Source organism: Pseudophryne corroboree, assembly GCF_028390025.1.
Source record: "Pseudophryne corroboree isolate aPseCor3 chromosome 3 unlocalized genomic scaffold, aPseCor3.hap2 SUPER_3_unloc_23, whole genome shotgun sequence".
Lineage (NCBI taxonomy): Eukaryota > Metazoa > Chordata > Amphibia > Anura > Myobatrachidae > Pseudophryne > Pseudophryne corroboree.
This window is the reverse complement of record NW_026967512.1, coordinates 702,409-715,924: the sequence shown is the minus strand read 5'-3', so window position 1 is coordinate 715,924 and position 13,516 is coordinate 702,409. Positions and strand designations below refer to the sequence as shown.

General features: G+C 44.9%; 1 protein-coding gene across 2 annotated transcripts in view; it reads left to right on the top strand.

Annotated features, from left to right (window-relative positions):
- The window catches only part of LOC134983749 (zinc finger protein 665-like), a 44,333-nt gene extending 32,492 nt beyond the window's left edge, over positions 1–11,841 (top strand). The window contains exon 4 of one of the 2 annotated variants that reach the window (XM_063949392.1): positions 8,379–11,841. In XM_063949392.1, the coding sequence (XP_063805462.1) occupies positions 8,379–9,862 (1,484 nt within the window). In that variant the 3' untranslated portion in view covers positions 9,863–11,841. Of the gene's footprint in view, positions 1–8,375 lie in introns of both variants that reach the window. The other variant, XM_063949391.1, reaches the window with a different exon arrangement.
- The last annotated feature ends 1,675 nt before the right edge of the window (positions 11,842–13,516 follow it).

The following is a 13,516-nucleotide window of genomic DNA, read 5'->3' as shown; positions in this document are numbered from 1 at the left end:
CGTACTTCGATACCAGCTATTTTCGACACCATACACTGTTTTAGTACCTTTGCTGGCTACCGTATAAACACACATAAATCTGAATTACTCCCACTGACTAACATAAAAGACCCCCACATCTATACTGATTTCGCTTCTCAATTTACGCTGACCCCTACTAAACTAAAATACTTGGGTATTTATATCCCTTCAGAACTCTCCCGGCTGTATACATTCAATTACACTCCCATTATCCAACAAATCAAAACACGACTAGAAACCTGGAAAGATCTTAAACTTTCTCTACTAGGCAGAATAGTCGTGATAAAATCCGTTATATTCCCTAAACTGGCATATTTGCTCCAAATGCTCCCTGTCACGATTACTAAACAAGACTCCCTACTCTGCTCGCAAATATTTTCAAAATTTATATGGAAAAACGCTAAGCCTCGCATGCCCAAAGCCCGAACTTATATTAACAAACGTAAAGGTGGTCTGAGTATGCCCAATGTGACGATGTTTGCTAGAGCAGCACTATTTAAATTTGCCTCAGACTGGCTGCTCCGATCAGCTCTATCTACGAACCTGGAATTGGAAGAAGCATTGTTTTTCCCTTACTCCCCAGCAGCGTTGCTTCACACACCACTCTCCAAAATACCCCAAAAACTAAAGACTAATATTCTGTTTTGGGACACTTATAGGGCCTGGATCTCCATTCATAAATTGTTCCATACTAACCCCTTTGAGTCACCGTATATTCCCTTATGGGGCAACCCTAATTTCCCCTCTTCCTTAGACAATCGACACTTTTACACGTGGAAAGGTAAAGGAATTTGTTCTATCAGGGATGTCTTTGATCCTGGTGGCCAGATGCTCTCCTTTCAGCAACTACGTGACAGATTTTCTTTGCCCCACACTAATTTCTTTATGTATCTCCAAGCGCGCCACTACATTACCTCCCTAGGTGACCCCCTGGGTAAAAAGGCCTCTCCTCAAACAATACTCGATACTCTCACGTTTTGTAGACATAACCCATTCAAAATTCGCTATCTATATAGTGACCTGATTGAGGTGTCAGCCCCCTCTTGGTCCCCTCTCTCTGCTTCATGGCGGCGGGAACTCCCGGAGGCACCCGCGATGGACGAGATGTCTAAGAACACTGAACTGGTCCTCAAAGCTCTAAAATCCGCCACACTACAGGAAATACATTTAAGAACTTTAAACAGGATGTATATAGCCCCCTCTCAAAGACAACACTTCCGCCCTGGTGAGACGGGTAGTTGCCCTAAATGTGGAGAGAGTGGAGCATCCCTCACGCACAATTTTTGGTTATGTAGGAAAATCAAACGGTTCTGGCGTAAGTTTCTCCAATATCTATCCCGTTTACTTAAATTACCCCTTCCAGAAGAGGTGGGCCCGTTGCTGTTCGCGGACTCCTCATCCTGGTTGTCGCAGTTTGACCTTGCCTCTATGATCCCGCTACTGACTGTGATGGTCACGGTGGCGAGACAGGTGATACTGAGACACTGGATATATAAAACTGCTCCATCAATGGGAGAATGGGAATCTGCCTTACTAGATATACTGTTTTGTGAGAGGCGAATGGCCACTTTTCAAATTGAAAATGGAGTGAAGCTTTTCCACAAAAAATGGGGAACCTATATAGAGACTTTGCCCCTAGACAGGCGTGAATGTATCTGGAAGGTATTCCGCGACACTACATGGTATTGGACTAGTCGGATAGTGGGAACCATTACTTGACCACAGGTGGGATGAAAGATGAATTTAAATGAGATGCCTAGTTTACAGCGTAGACACTCCTCATTAGGGATTAACATGGTATAATATTCACTCCAAACCCATGAGCTACTCTCCTTGCCCAGAATAAGGATTGAACCCCCCCCCCCCCCCCCCCCCACCCGGCAACGAACGCTAACCATTTATGGTACCTCGGTACTAATGCTTTCTCTTTGCTCTCTAACATATCCTTTTCTCCTTTATTTCCTTTCTTTTTTCTTTCTTCCTTTCTCTTTCCTATCCCTACTTTCCCTCAACTGATGTGATATTTAACTCATTTGTTTGGTATGTTTCTTATTATTGGAGGAGGGGGTGCACGCGTGTTAAACGCCCTCCCACCCCCCCCCCCTCCTGGTACTACTACTACCATTATTACTAGACAGCTGAGTTTGCATTATTTGATGTGAATTGCATCTATTTTTCTTCCCTTACAAAGAAAAACAAAAAACTGTACAGCCTTCAATCCTCTGTATTTTATTCATACTGGAATTTGACTGTATGTCACTGCTGAATAACCTTGTACTTTAAAATCTGACAATGTATGTTGTGACTTTGTGGCTGTCTAATAAAGAAATATATTTAAAAAAAAAAAAAAAATGAACACCCCGCAGGCGGAGCTCCCACAGCAACAGCGGCAAGTTCAGGGGTTAAGGAGCCGAAAGTAAATTTCCTGGATTGTTTTTCTGGACATCGCACGCAGTTCTTCTGTTGCAAGGAGAGCTGTAAGCTATATTTCAGGCTTAGGCCGCAGTCTTCTGGGTCGGAGATTCAGCGGGTGGGCATGGTGATTTCCTTGCTACAAGGAGACCCACAGGTCTGGGCATATGGGTTGCAGCCTGACTGTCCGTCGCTTAAAAATGTGGATGCTTTTTTTACGGCACTGGGCATTTTGTATGATGACCCTGACAAGATGGCTTCAGCCGAGGCTCAGATTACGGTCCTTAAGCAAGGGCGACGGCCAGCTGAGGTTTATAGTACGGAGTTTCGGAGGTTGGCTCATGATACCCAGTGAAATGACCCAGCCCTGAGAAACCAGTACCGAAGGGGCCTTTCTGACCAGATAAAGGACCAACTGGTACAATATCCCTCGCCTGATAGCTTGGATCAGCTCATGCAGTTATCCATCCGGGTGGATAGACGGCTGAGAGAGCATAGGCTTGAAAGGGAGACGTCAGTTTCCTTTTTTCCCAAGGGAACCTCAGACTCTGAGGAATATTCCGAGGAGCCTATGCAGATTGGGGCGTGAGAAGACGCGGAGGAGACAGCAGGGTTTGTGTTTGTACTGTGGGAATAAAGGTCATGTTGTAGTATCATGCCCAGAAAAGCCGGAAAACTTCAGGGCCTGAGGGTGATGGGAAATATCCTGTCAGGCCAGAAGTCAGAATTTCCCAAAAAGACTTTTCTCATTCCGGTGACTTTGGAGATCCTCGGTCAAACTGTCAAGACTGAGGCCTTTGTTGACAGTGGGGCCGATGGGGTTTTCATGGACCGTCAATTCGCCCTGGAACACTCTGTTCCCTCAGTACCTTTGGCATCAGAGATTGAGATCTGTGGGTTAAACGGGGAACCATTATCCCAGGGTAAAATTACCTCCTGCACCAGCCAAATTCCTTTGTTTATTGGAGCCACACACTCTGAAAAATTGTCTTTCTATGTGACTGTCTGTTCTTTTGCCCCATTGGTTTTGGGGTTACCCTGGTTAAGGGCCCATAACCCTCAATTTGACTGGGTCTCTGGGGAGATTCTTAGTTGGGGTAGTGATTGTTTCAGGAGTTGCTCGAGCCTTCCAGTCAGGCTCTCGCAGCTAAGATTGCCAGGATGTTATGCAGATTTTGCGGATGTGTTCTCCAAAAAAGTTGCGGAGGTACTACCTCCCCATCGCCCCTATGACTGTGCCATTGCTTTATTGCCGGATGCTAAGCTTCCCAAGAGCAGGTTGTACTCCCTGTCACGTCCTGAGACTCAGGCTATGGCAGAGTAATTTCAGGAGAACCTGGCTAAGGGATTTATCAGACCCTCACAGTCCCCAGTTGGGTCGGGGTTCTTCTTTGTGGGTAAAAAGGACGGTTCATTGCGACCCTGCATCGACTTCAGGGAATTGAACCGTATTACGATTAAAAACTCGTACCCACTGCCTCTCATTTCGGTTTTGTTTGACCAGCTTCGTACTGCCACCATTTTTTCTAAGATTGACCTATGCGGTGCTTACAATCTAATCCGAATAAGAGAGGGGGATGAATGGAAGACTGCCTTTAATACCCACTCAGGGCATTATGAATATTTGGTGATGCCTTTTGGGCTCTCTAATGCCCCGGCAGTCTTCCAGGAATTCATGAACGATGTGCTCAGGGAATATTTGGATAGATTCTTAGTTGCTTATCTAGATGACATCCTAATCTTCTCCCATTCCCTGGAGGAACATTGGAAGCATGTACGCTTAGTCGTCCAGAAACTCAGAGACCACCAGCTTGGGGCGAAGCTGGAGAAGTGCGAATTTGAAGTCCAGCAAATCGCATTTCTAGGGTATATTATCTCCTCAGAAGGTTTCCAAATGGAGGGTTCTAAGGTATAGGCAGTCCTGGATTGGGTCAGCCCACTAGTTTGAAGGCGCTTCAGCGTTTTCTGGGCTTTGCGAATTTTTATAGACGGTTTATCGCTGGATTTTCGTCTATACTGGCCCCCTTGGTGGCACTCACTAAGAAAGGGGCGTATGTTGCTCACTGGTCTTGTGAGGCCAAAGCGGCCTTTGCCCGTCTCAAAAGGGCATTTCTCTCGGCCAAGGTGCTGCGACACCCAGATCCAGAGCATCCTTTTGTGGTGGAAGTGGATGCCTCTGAGATAGGTATTGGGGCAGTGCTCTCTCAGATGGGGGTGTCTGATAATCACCTTCATCCCTGTGCTTACTTTTCCCGTAAATTTTCGTCTGCCGAGATGAATTATGATGTGGGTAACCGGGAATTGTTGGCTATAAAGGATGCACTCGGGGAGTGGAGACACTGACTTGAGGGGGCTAAGTTTATGGTCTCAATTCTCACCGACCATAAGAATCTGGCATATTTAGAGTCAGCGAAGCGGCTCAATGCCAGGCAGGCACGATGGGCTTTGTTTTTTGCTTGCTTTAATTTTTTTATAACATATCGCCCTGGGTCAAAAAACATCAAGACTGATGCGCTCTCGCAGAGTTTTGCTCCATTCCAAGAGACCACCGAGGAGCCATTGCCCATTGTGTCTCCATCATGTATTAAAGTGGGTATTACCCAGGACCTCTTGTCATTAGTCCTTAGAGCACAGGAGCAGGCTCCTCCAGACCTTCCGGTAGGTCTCTTGTTTGTGCCTCCTAGGTTAAGACAGCGAGTGTTCCTGGAATTCCATGCCAAGAGGTCGGCAGGGCATCCGGGTATTGCCAGAACTCGGGAGTTGCTGTCTAGGGCGGTGTGGTGGCCCTCGGTGGCTAGGGATGTGGATCAGTGGGTTCGGGCATGTGACGTTTGTGCCCGAAATAAAACTCCTAGAGGGGTTCCTGTCGGCCCATTACATCCACTCTCTATTCCATCTAAGCCATGGACCCACATTTCCATGGATTTTGTGGTGGACTTGCCCAAATCCTCGGGGATGACAGCCATTTGGGTTGTCGCTGACAGGTTTTCGAAGATGGCGCATTTCGTTCTACTGGTTGGGTTGCCATCGGCCAGACGCCTGTCTGAGTTATTTATGCAGCATGTTGTGCGCCTCCACGGGTTGCCACTTGATGTGGTCTCTGACCGTGGATCCCAGTTTGTGGCCAAATTCTGGAGGACATTTTGTTCTGATCTCCAGATTTCTGTGAGCTTGTCGTCAGGCTACCATCCACCGTCTAATGGGCAGACTGAGAGGGTGAACCAGTCCTTGGATCAGTTCCTCAGATGTTATGTCTCCAAGTGTCATACTGACTGGGTTGCTCATCTGTCCATGGCGGAGTTTGCCTATAACAACGCGGCTCACTCTGCTACAGGGATCTCTCCCTTCCTTTGTGTGTGGGCATCATCCTAAGGCCAATTCTTTTGACCCCCTGGATTCCACGCCTGGTGGTTCCTCTGTGGTTTCGGCCCTTAGAGGTATTTGGCGGAAAGTGAAGAAAGCCCTTGTGTCTGTGTCATTAGTGACCAAAAGGGTTTTTTGATAAGCGGAGAAGACCCTGGAGCTTCAAATTAGGAGACTTCGTCTGGTTGTCCACCAAGAATTTGAAGTTAAGACAGCCATCTCGTAAGTTAGGCCCCCGGTTCATCGGCCCTTATAAGATCACCAGGGTTATCAATCCGGTGGCATTTCAGTTAGATCTGCCCCGTTCATTGGGTATCAATAAAACATTTCATTGTTCCCTTTTAAAACTGGCGGTTAGTAATCCTTCTTCCAGTGGAAGACCTTCTCCTCTTCTGATACGGGGTCAGAGGGAGTTTGTGGTTGAAAGGGTTCTTGACTCCAAGATGGTTCGGGGTCGGCTGTCATTTTTGGTGCACTGGAAGGGGTATGGCCCGGAGGAGCGGTCGTGGGTGCGCAGTTGTGATCTTCATGCCCCCAGACTGATACGCTCTTTCTTCTCGCAGTTCCCCGATAAACCTGGTGGTAGGTGTTCTTTGACCCCTCGTCAGAGGGGGGGTACTGTTAGGATCTCCTGCTCTGTGCTGCCACGTCGCCATGGCAACCGGGAGGCAAGTGTTAGCGAAGTAACCTGAGCGCACCTGATACTCTGGTCCGGGTTTTTACTGTGTAGTGGTTACAGGCTCTGTGCACGGCAGGGAATCCGGCGCTGGTTTTGTGCTCACAGTCTGTGAGGTCTGAGTGGGGCGTGGACAGCACCTGCTATATAAACCATCCTCTCAGGCTAGGCAAATGCTGCTGAATCTTTGTTTGTTAGTCAGTTCCAGAGAGTTAGCTAGTACTGTGTGACTTTGTATTTACTTGTTGCTTACTGCGAATAGGCCTTGGGATTCGGTACTTCATTCTGCCAATCCGGACCTAACAGTAAGACTGGAGTCAGTTGTTTAACCTGCTGGGGTTCTCTTGCTATTCTGTGAACCTAGCAGGTTTGCGGCTGTACTCTCAGACCTGCTTGCTTAATCCTCCCTCACTGTGCAGGGCGTCCAGGTGTCAGCTTAGTGGCAGTAAGCTGAACCTGTGCCCTGCAAGTGGGGGTTAGGATTGTGGATACTCTCATTGTGTCTATATTTCTATCTCTGACCAAGGAGTTTATTCCCACACCCGTTGGTAACCCTTTGGGGTTTTTTCTGTTGCTCTTAGCAACATCATTTCGGGTGCTCCACATGTTAAATCACTACATCTCGCTTCATTGTCCGCTCTATTCCATCTGAGCATTCCTGACACTAGGGAGACACCCAGTTCCTGAGCCTTTGGGCTTCTCCATTCACTTTGTGTTTATTAGTTATTCCATCACCTCCTGTGTATGTTATGTTATACTGTCTGTGAGTTCGTTTGCTTCGCATCCCTCTCTGTTCATACACCGGTATACTCCTGTTAGCACTGGTGTGCGTAACAGATAGGGAGTTTTTATGATCAACTGAATTCCCCCCATGAAGTGTTTATACATATGACGTTACATTGCGATTACAGCTGGAGGAAACTCTGCCACAATAGAATATAACGTGTAATTTAGCCAGCCCTGGTATGAATAAGATTTATTGAGTGTAATTTATTACTGAACAGGATTACCAACACTGAATCAATTAACACCCAATATAATATACATGCTGATTTCTAACAACAAACACACTTGGATTTTTTTTTATTACTTTATTCACCTCTTTATATACTTATCTTTCTGTTTAATGTATCACTGATTTATCTTACATACTTTACTGTACTAAATAAAGGTTATATATTATTTATTAGTGCGCAAACAGCAGAACACTTTCTCTTTGGTGTTTTATTATAGCAATGTCCATGTCACCTCTAGTAATTCCACATGAGCGTCCATGTCACCACTAGTAATCCCACATGAGCGCTCATGTCACCTCTAGTAATCCCACATGAGCATCCATGTCACCTCTAGTAATCCCACATGAGCATCCGTGTCACCTCTAGTAATCCCACACGAGCATCCGTGTCACCTCTAGTAATCCCACATGAGCATCCGTGTCACCTCTAGTAATCCCACATGAGCATCCGTGTCACCTCTAGTAATCCCACACGAGCGTCCATGTCACCTCTAGTAATTCCACATGAAAGTCCGTGTCACCTCTAGTAATCCCACATGAGCGTCCGTGTCACCTCTAGTAATCCCACATGAGCGTCCATGTCACCTCTAGTAATCCCACATGAGCGTCCATTTCACCTCTAGTAATCCCACATCAGCGTCCATGTCACCTCTAGTAATCCCACATGAGCGTCCATGTCACCTCTAGTAATCCCACATGAGCTTTCAGCGTTGATCAAGCTCCAGTCCAAGCATTTTAGTCTTTTTTTTTTTTTAAACATTAAAGCAAACCCAGCACTATAGTACGAGTTACAGTGTTATCAATTGTACCCTATGACATCCTGGGTCTTGTCTACTCATTTTATAATTATTTGCCAATTTGAGTTTCCATAATGTATTTTATTTCCAGCAGATGGACACACAAGCAGGAATATCTCAGAAGGACATCTAATGTTATCCCCGGATTGTGACATAAAAGATAATGACAGAATACAGGATTCTCCAGGAGATAACCCCTTTACCCCAATTATACATCCAGCTCTATCAGCTGGTCCCTCTGATCCTGGGAAATGTTCTCCTGATCACTCTGATGTTGGTGCATCTGTTACAGCTCTGACAGTAGATTCAGTATTTACCTGTTCAATAGATTCCAAATGTTTTACGCAGCCCACAAAGCTTATTACCCATCAGCCTGCTAAGACAGGTGAGAGGCAATTTCCATGTTCTGAGTGTGAGAAATGTTTTACATGCAAATCAGCTCTTGTTTCACATCAGAGAAGTCACACAGGTGAGAAGCCATTTCCATGTTCTGAGTGTGGCAAATTTTTTACACGGAAATCAAATCTTGTTACACATCAGAGAAGTCACACAGGTGAGAAGCCATTTCCATGTTCTGAGTGTGAGGAATGTTTTACATGCAAATCAGCTCTTGTTTCACATCAGAGAAGTCACACAGGTGAGAAGCCATTTCCATGTTCTGAGTGTGGCAAATTTTTTACACGGAAATCAAATCTTGTTACACATCAGAGAAGTCACACAGGTGAGAAGCCATTTCCATGTTCTGAGTGTGAGGAATGTTTTACACTGAAATCAAATCTTGTTAAACATCAGAGAAGTCACACAGGTGAGAGACCATTTGCATGCTCAGAGTGTGGGAAATGTTTTTTAAATAAATCAAATCTTGTTGCGCATCAGAGAACTCACACAGGTGAGAGGCCATTTGCATGCTCAGAGTGTGGGAAATGTTTTTCAAGTAAATCACATCTTGTTAGACATCAGAGAACTCACACAGTTGAGATGCCATTTGCATGCTCAGAGTGTGGGAAATGTTTTACACAGAGCTCAAATATGATTAAACATCAGAGAACTCATACAGGTGAGAAGCCATTTTCCTGTTCTGAGTGTGGAAAATGTTTTTTACGTAAAGTCTGTTTTGTTAAACATCAGAGAAGTCACACAGGTGAAAAGCTGTTTTCATGCTCTGAATGTGGGAAATGTTTTTTAAATAAATCGAATCTTATTACACATCAGAGAAGTCACACAGGTGAGAAGCCATTTTCCTGTTCTGAGTGTGGGAAATATTTTTTTAGTAAAGCACATCTAGTTTCACATCAGAGAAGTCACACAGGTGAGAAGCCATTTTTCTGTTCTGAGTGTGGGAAATATTTTTTTCGTAAAGCACATCTAGTTACACATCAGAGAAGTCACACAGGTGAGAAGCCATTTTCATGTTCTGAGTGTGAGAAATGTTTTACACTGAAATCAAATCTTGTTAAACATCAGAGAAGTCACACAGGTGAGAAGCCATTTCCATGTTCGGAGTGTCGGAAATGTTTTACACAGAAATCACAACTTGTTACACACCAGAGAAGACACACAGGTGAGAAGCCATTTTAATCTTCTGGAGTATACTTATCATTGCCATGCATTGTTTTTCAAGGTTCTTATCCTAGTGTGGGAAATGTTTTTTAAATAAATTAAATCTTGTTACACATCAGAGAACTCACACAGGTGAGAGGCCTTTTGCATGCTCAGAGTGTGGGAAATGTTTTTCAAGTAAATCACATCTTGTTAGACATCAGAGAACTCACACAGTTTAAATGCCATTTGCATGCTCATGAGTGTGGGAAATGTTTTACACAGAGCTCAAATATGATTAAAAATCAGAGAACTCATACAGGTGAGAAGCCATTTCCATGTTCTGAGTGTGGGAAATGTTTTTTAAGTAAAGCCCATCTTGTTAAACATCAGAGAACTCACAGGTGAGAAGCCGTTTCCATTCCCTGAGTGTGGGAAATAAATCAGATCTTGTTAAACACATTAGACATTACCCAAGTGAGGAACCATTTTAATCTTCTTGAGTATAATCATCATTGCCATGCATTGTTCCTCAAGGATCAATCCTATCTCCTATACTTTTTGCAATATACATGCTACCACTTGTAGAAATAATCAGACGTCATGACCTGGCCTACCACTTCTATGCAGATGACTTGTCTTTTGCTCCATGTACTGAGAACCCAACACCAATACTAAATGGGATGGTAATGCTATCCCGGTGGACAGAATGCTGGCTGTCAATATACCAACAGTGGAATACCAGCAGTGGGGTGAGTGCAAAGAGTTCCCTTGCGGGCTCCCTGTTCTCGCTATGCTGCAGGCGCAGTGGCTCATTGTGTTCACCACAGGTATTATTCCCACTCTATGGGTGTCATAGACACCCACGAGTGAGAATAGCTGTGGTGAGTGCTGTTGGCATTCCCGGCTGTCGGGAATTCTGAATGTCGGGATATTAACTACATCCCATCCTAAATGGTTGTCTAGCTGAGCTCCAGGGGTGGATGATGCCAGTTGGCTGTGACTCAGTCTTAGTGATACGTAATAGAAGTTCACAAACAAAGGACAAGACTACAGCTTTACCAACCATCATGACTTATGCTTTGGGGTTCAGAGTGACAAAATGCTGACTGCGGAAACTTTGTGTGGTCCTGGATTGTGGCTGACACAGACATCGGGTATCCGCCACATTCAAATCTTCGTTCTTCCATCTGAGGACCATAGCCAGAATCGAGCTCTTGATTCCCTCAGAAGACCTGCCTACAGCCATACATGCATTTGTATCCTCTCACACAGACTACTGCAATGTCCTCTACCTGGGTCTCCCAGCAAAAGAATTACACCGCTTGTAGCTTGTACAGAATGCAGCAGCCAGTCTGTTACCTAACACCCATTCTCTACTCCCTCCACCGGCTGCCTGTAAGATGGAAAATCTATTTAATAATCGGCTAACTGACCTTCCCAGCCCAACATTACATGGTCCAAGGTACCAGAAGCTCCTTACTGCCTCACTTGTTTATTTCTGCAGAGAAAGGACTGTTACCAGCAGTACCAGGAAACTCCCATAATGCATTTGGGGGTCAAAATTTTATCTTTGTAGCCCTGGCCATGGAACTTGCTGCCTCGCACAGTCCAAGAGGCCTTCACCCTAGAGCCCTTCACAAGCAGGCTGATGACTGACCTGTTACTCATTTCATTAATGCTCCTGTAGTTCTTACATATATCCCACATGCTTAGTTCTTTGTTCTGTTGTTTATTTTGTAACTTGTGCTTTGTGTGATTGTGTAATGCCAGTTTGTGCTATCTATATTGCTGCACGACAATATGGCGGCCATAGGAATGTGTTTCCACTTCTAGTTTCCCATTCTTATCTCATCTGATCATCTTAATCAGGAGTGTTGTGGGATACAAGATCCTATATATATATATATGTATATATATATATATATACATTACCATGTGCATTAGAGTCACCCGGGTTCCATCTGCGGTGGTTTGTTGTATGTTACATCTATATGGTGCGGATACTCTGTATGATTTCATAATAAAAGCTTTTGTTTGCAGCTAATTATTGCATTATAGCTTTTTTTGTCTGTTTTATATTCCCGTCTGAGTAATTCCGCCCTTATATGTCTAATCCCGGAGTGGACCCCAGAAGATTATAAGTAACATCTATGAGTTTCCATCATTCTGTTTCGTATAAGCATACGTGTAAGAGCTTGTATGGCGGTCACTGTCCGTCACATTCAGGTGGTAGAATGGAAGTGGGACTATCTGGACTGTGAGAGGGACGTGGACACTATCCTGCTATTACTGTTTGGACACGTGGGGTGTGAATCCTCCCTACAATATTACACTATTGTGTTCTTTATCTGTGTATGAAATACAAATTGCTCCCACGTCTGCATCTTGCAGGCTATTATATAAGCCCCTATAGCTGTTATAGATACATATAATTATGTGTAAGACTGAATACTGTATCTGCACTGTGTGTGACGCCCAAGCTATACGCCATATGTAATTATGGAAAGATAATAATCATTAGAGGCTATTACAGATGTGTTCTCATACAGCCAGCCTCAATATACCACACAGTGGGAGAAGCCTGGCGTGAGTGAGATGACAGGTCTCGTACAACTCTGCTGGTATCAGGTGACTTATGCAGAGTAGAGCCGCACCAGGAGACTCTGCTGAGTAATGTGACACTTGTATATCTGTGTGCGACTGAGTCTCTAGGGGAATCAGATTAGCTGCAGGATGGATTTGCTCTGTGACTCCGCTGCACTTTATGGAGGCGGGGATCTTGCTGAAAAAAAGTGCTCTCTGGCCGACAGGTATTGGGCACTTTTAGGCGAATTCGGCATGCCGGGTGAAGGGGGTGAATCAGGCTAATTGGATCCCCCTATATACGTAGCACAGCAGAAGTCGCACACAGATATACATGTCAGCACAGTCCCCTATGGGGTCCTGGCCGCGTCACGTTCATGTTGGTGCAGCAATCGGATATAAGAGGTGCACAATCCTCTCAGGTGTAAAGAACTCAGAGACCGGCTTCACTCTCACTTCCAAATAAAGCTACAAAGTCTAAATCCCCAAATCCCAGTATATAGAAAGGACAGTTCTATAATCTAGTATGTGTATCAGCCACAGTCACTATAATATGGTCGGTACACGGGGGCTTATTGGGATAATCATTACACCCACTTACATATCACATGACCTACTGCTTACATGTCACATGACCTACTGCTTACATGGCTGCTGCTGATGTGTACTAGAGATGGAGCCTCCATTATCTTGGCTCTTTGTGTGACTAAGCGCACCTAGTCACTGTGAGCGTCTCCGTCTGGATGGGATATGCACCTGGACGGAGATGCGCCACATTCACTTGAATGGAGAGTGCCTCCATCCGTGCTCCTGGGCAGAGTCAGTCTGAATGGGAGCGTCTCTGTGTACTCCTGGCGTGACTAGGTGGATGGATCGCGTAGTCACGCCTGGGCCAGCTAAGATAACACTGGCTCCATCTGTATGTTACTATTCTAACCCAGGATATCTAATTCCTAATTTGGGTTTAGATTTGTTTTCCTTTCCAGGAAGGGAGATTCAAAAATATTGCAGTGTTTAAATATTGCAACTTCTTTACACTCTAAGCCTAAAGAACTACTTTTATCTCAAAATAACCATGTACCAAAAATTGATTTTCTTCATTGCACT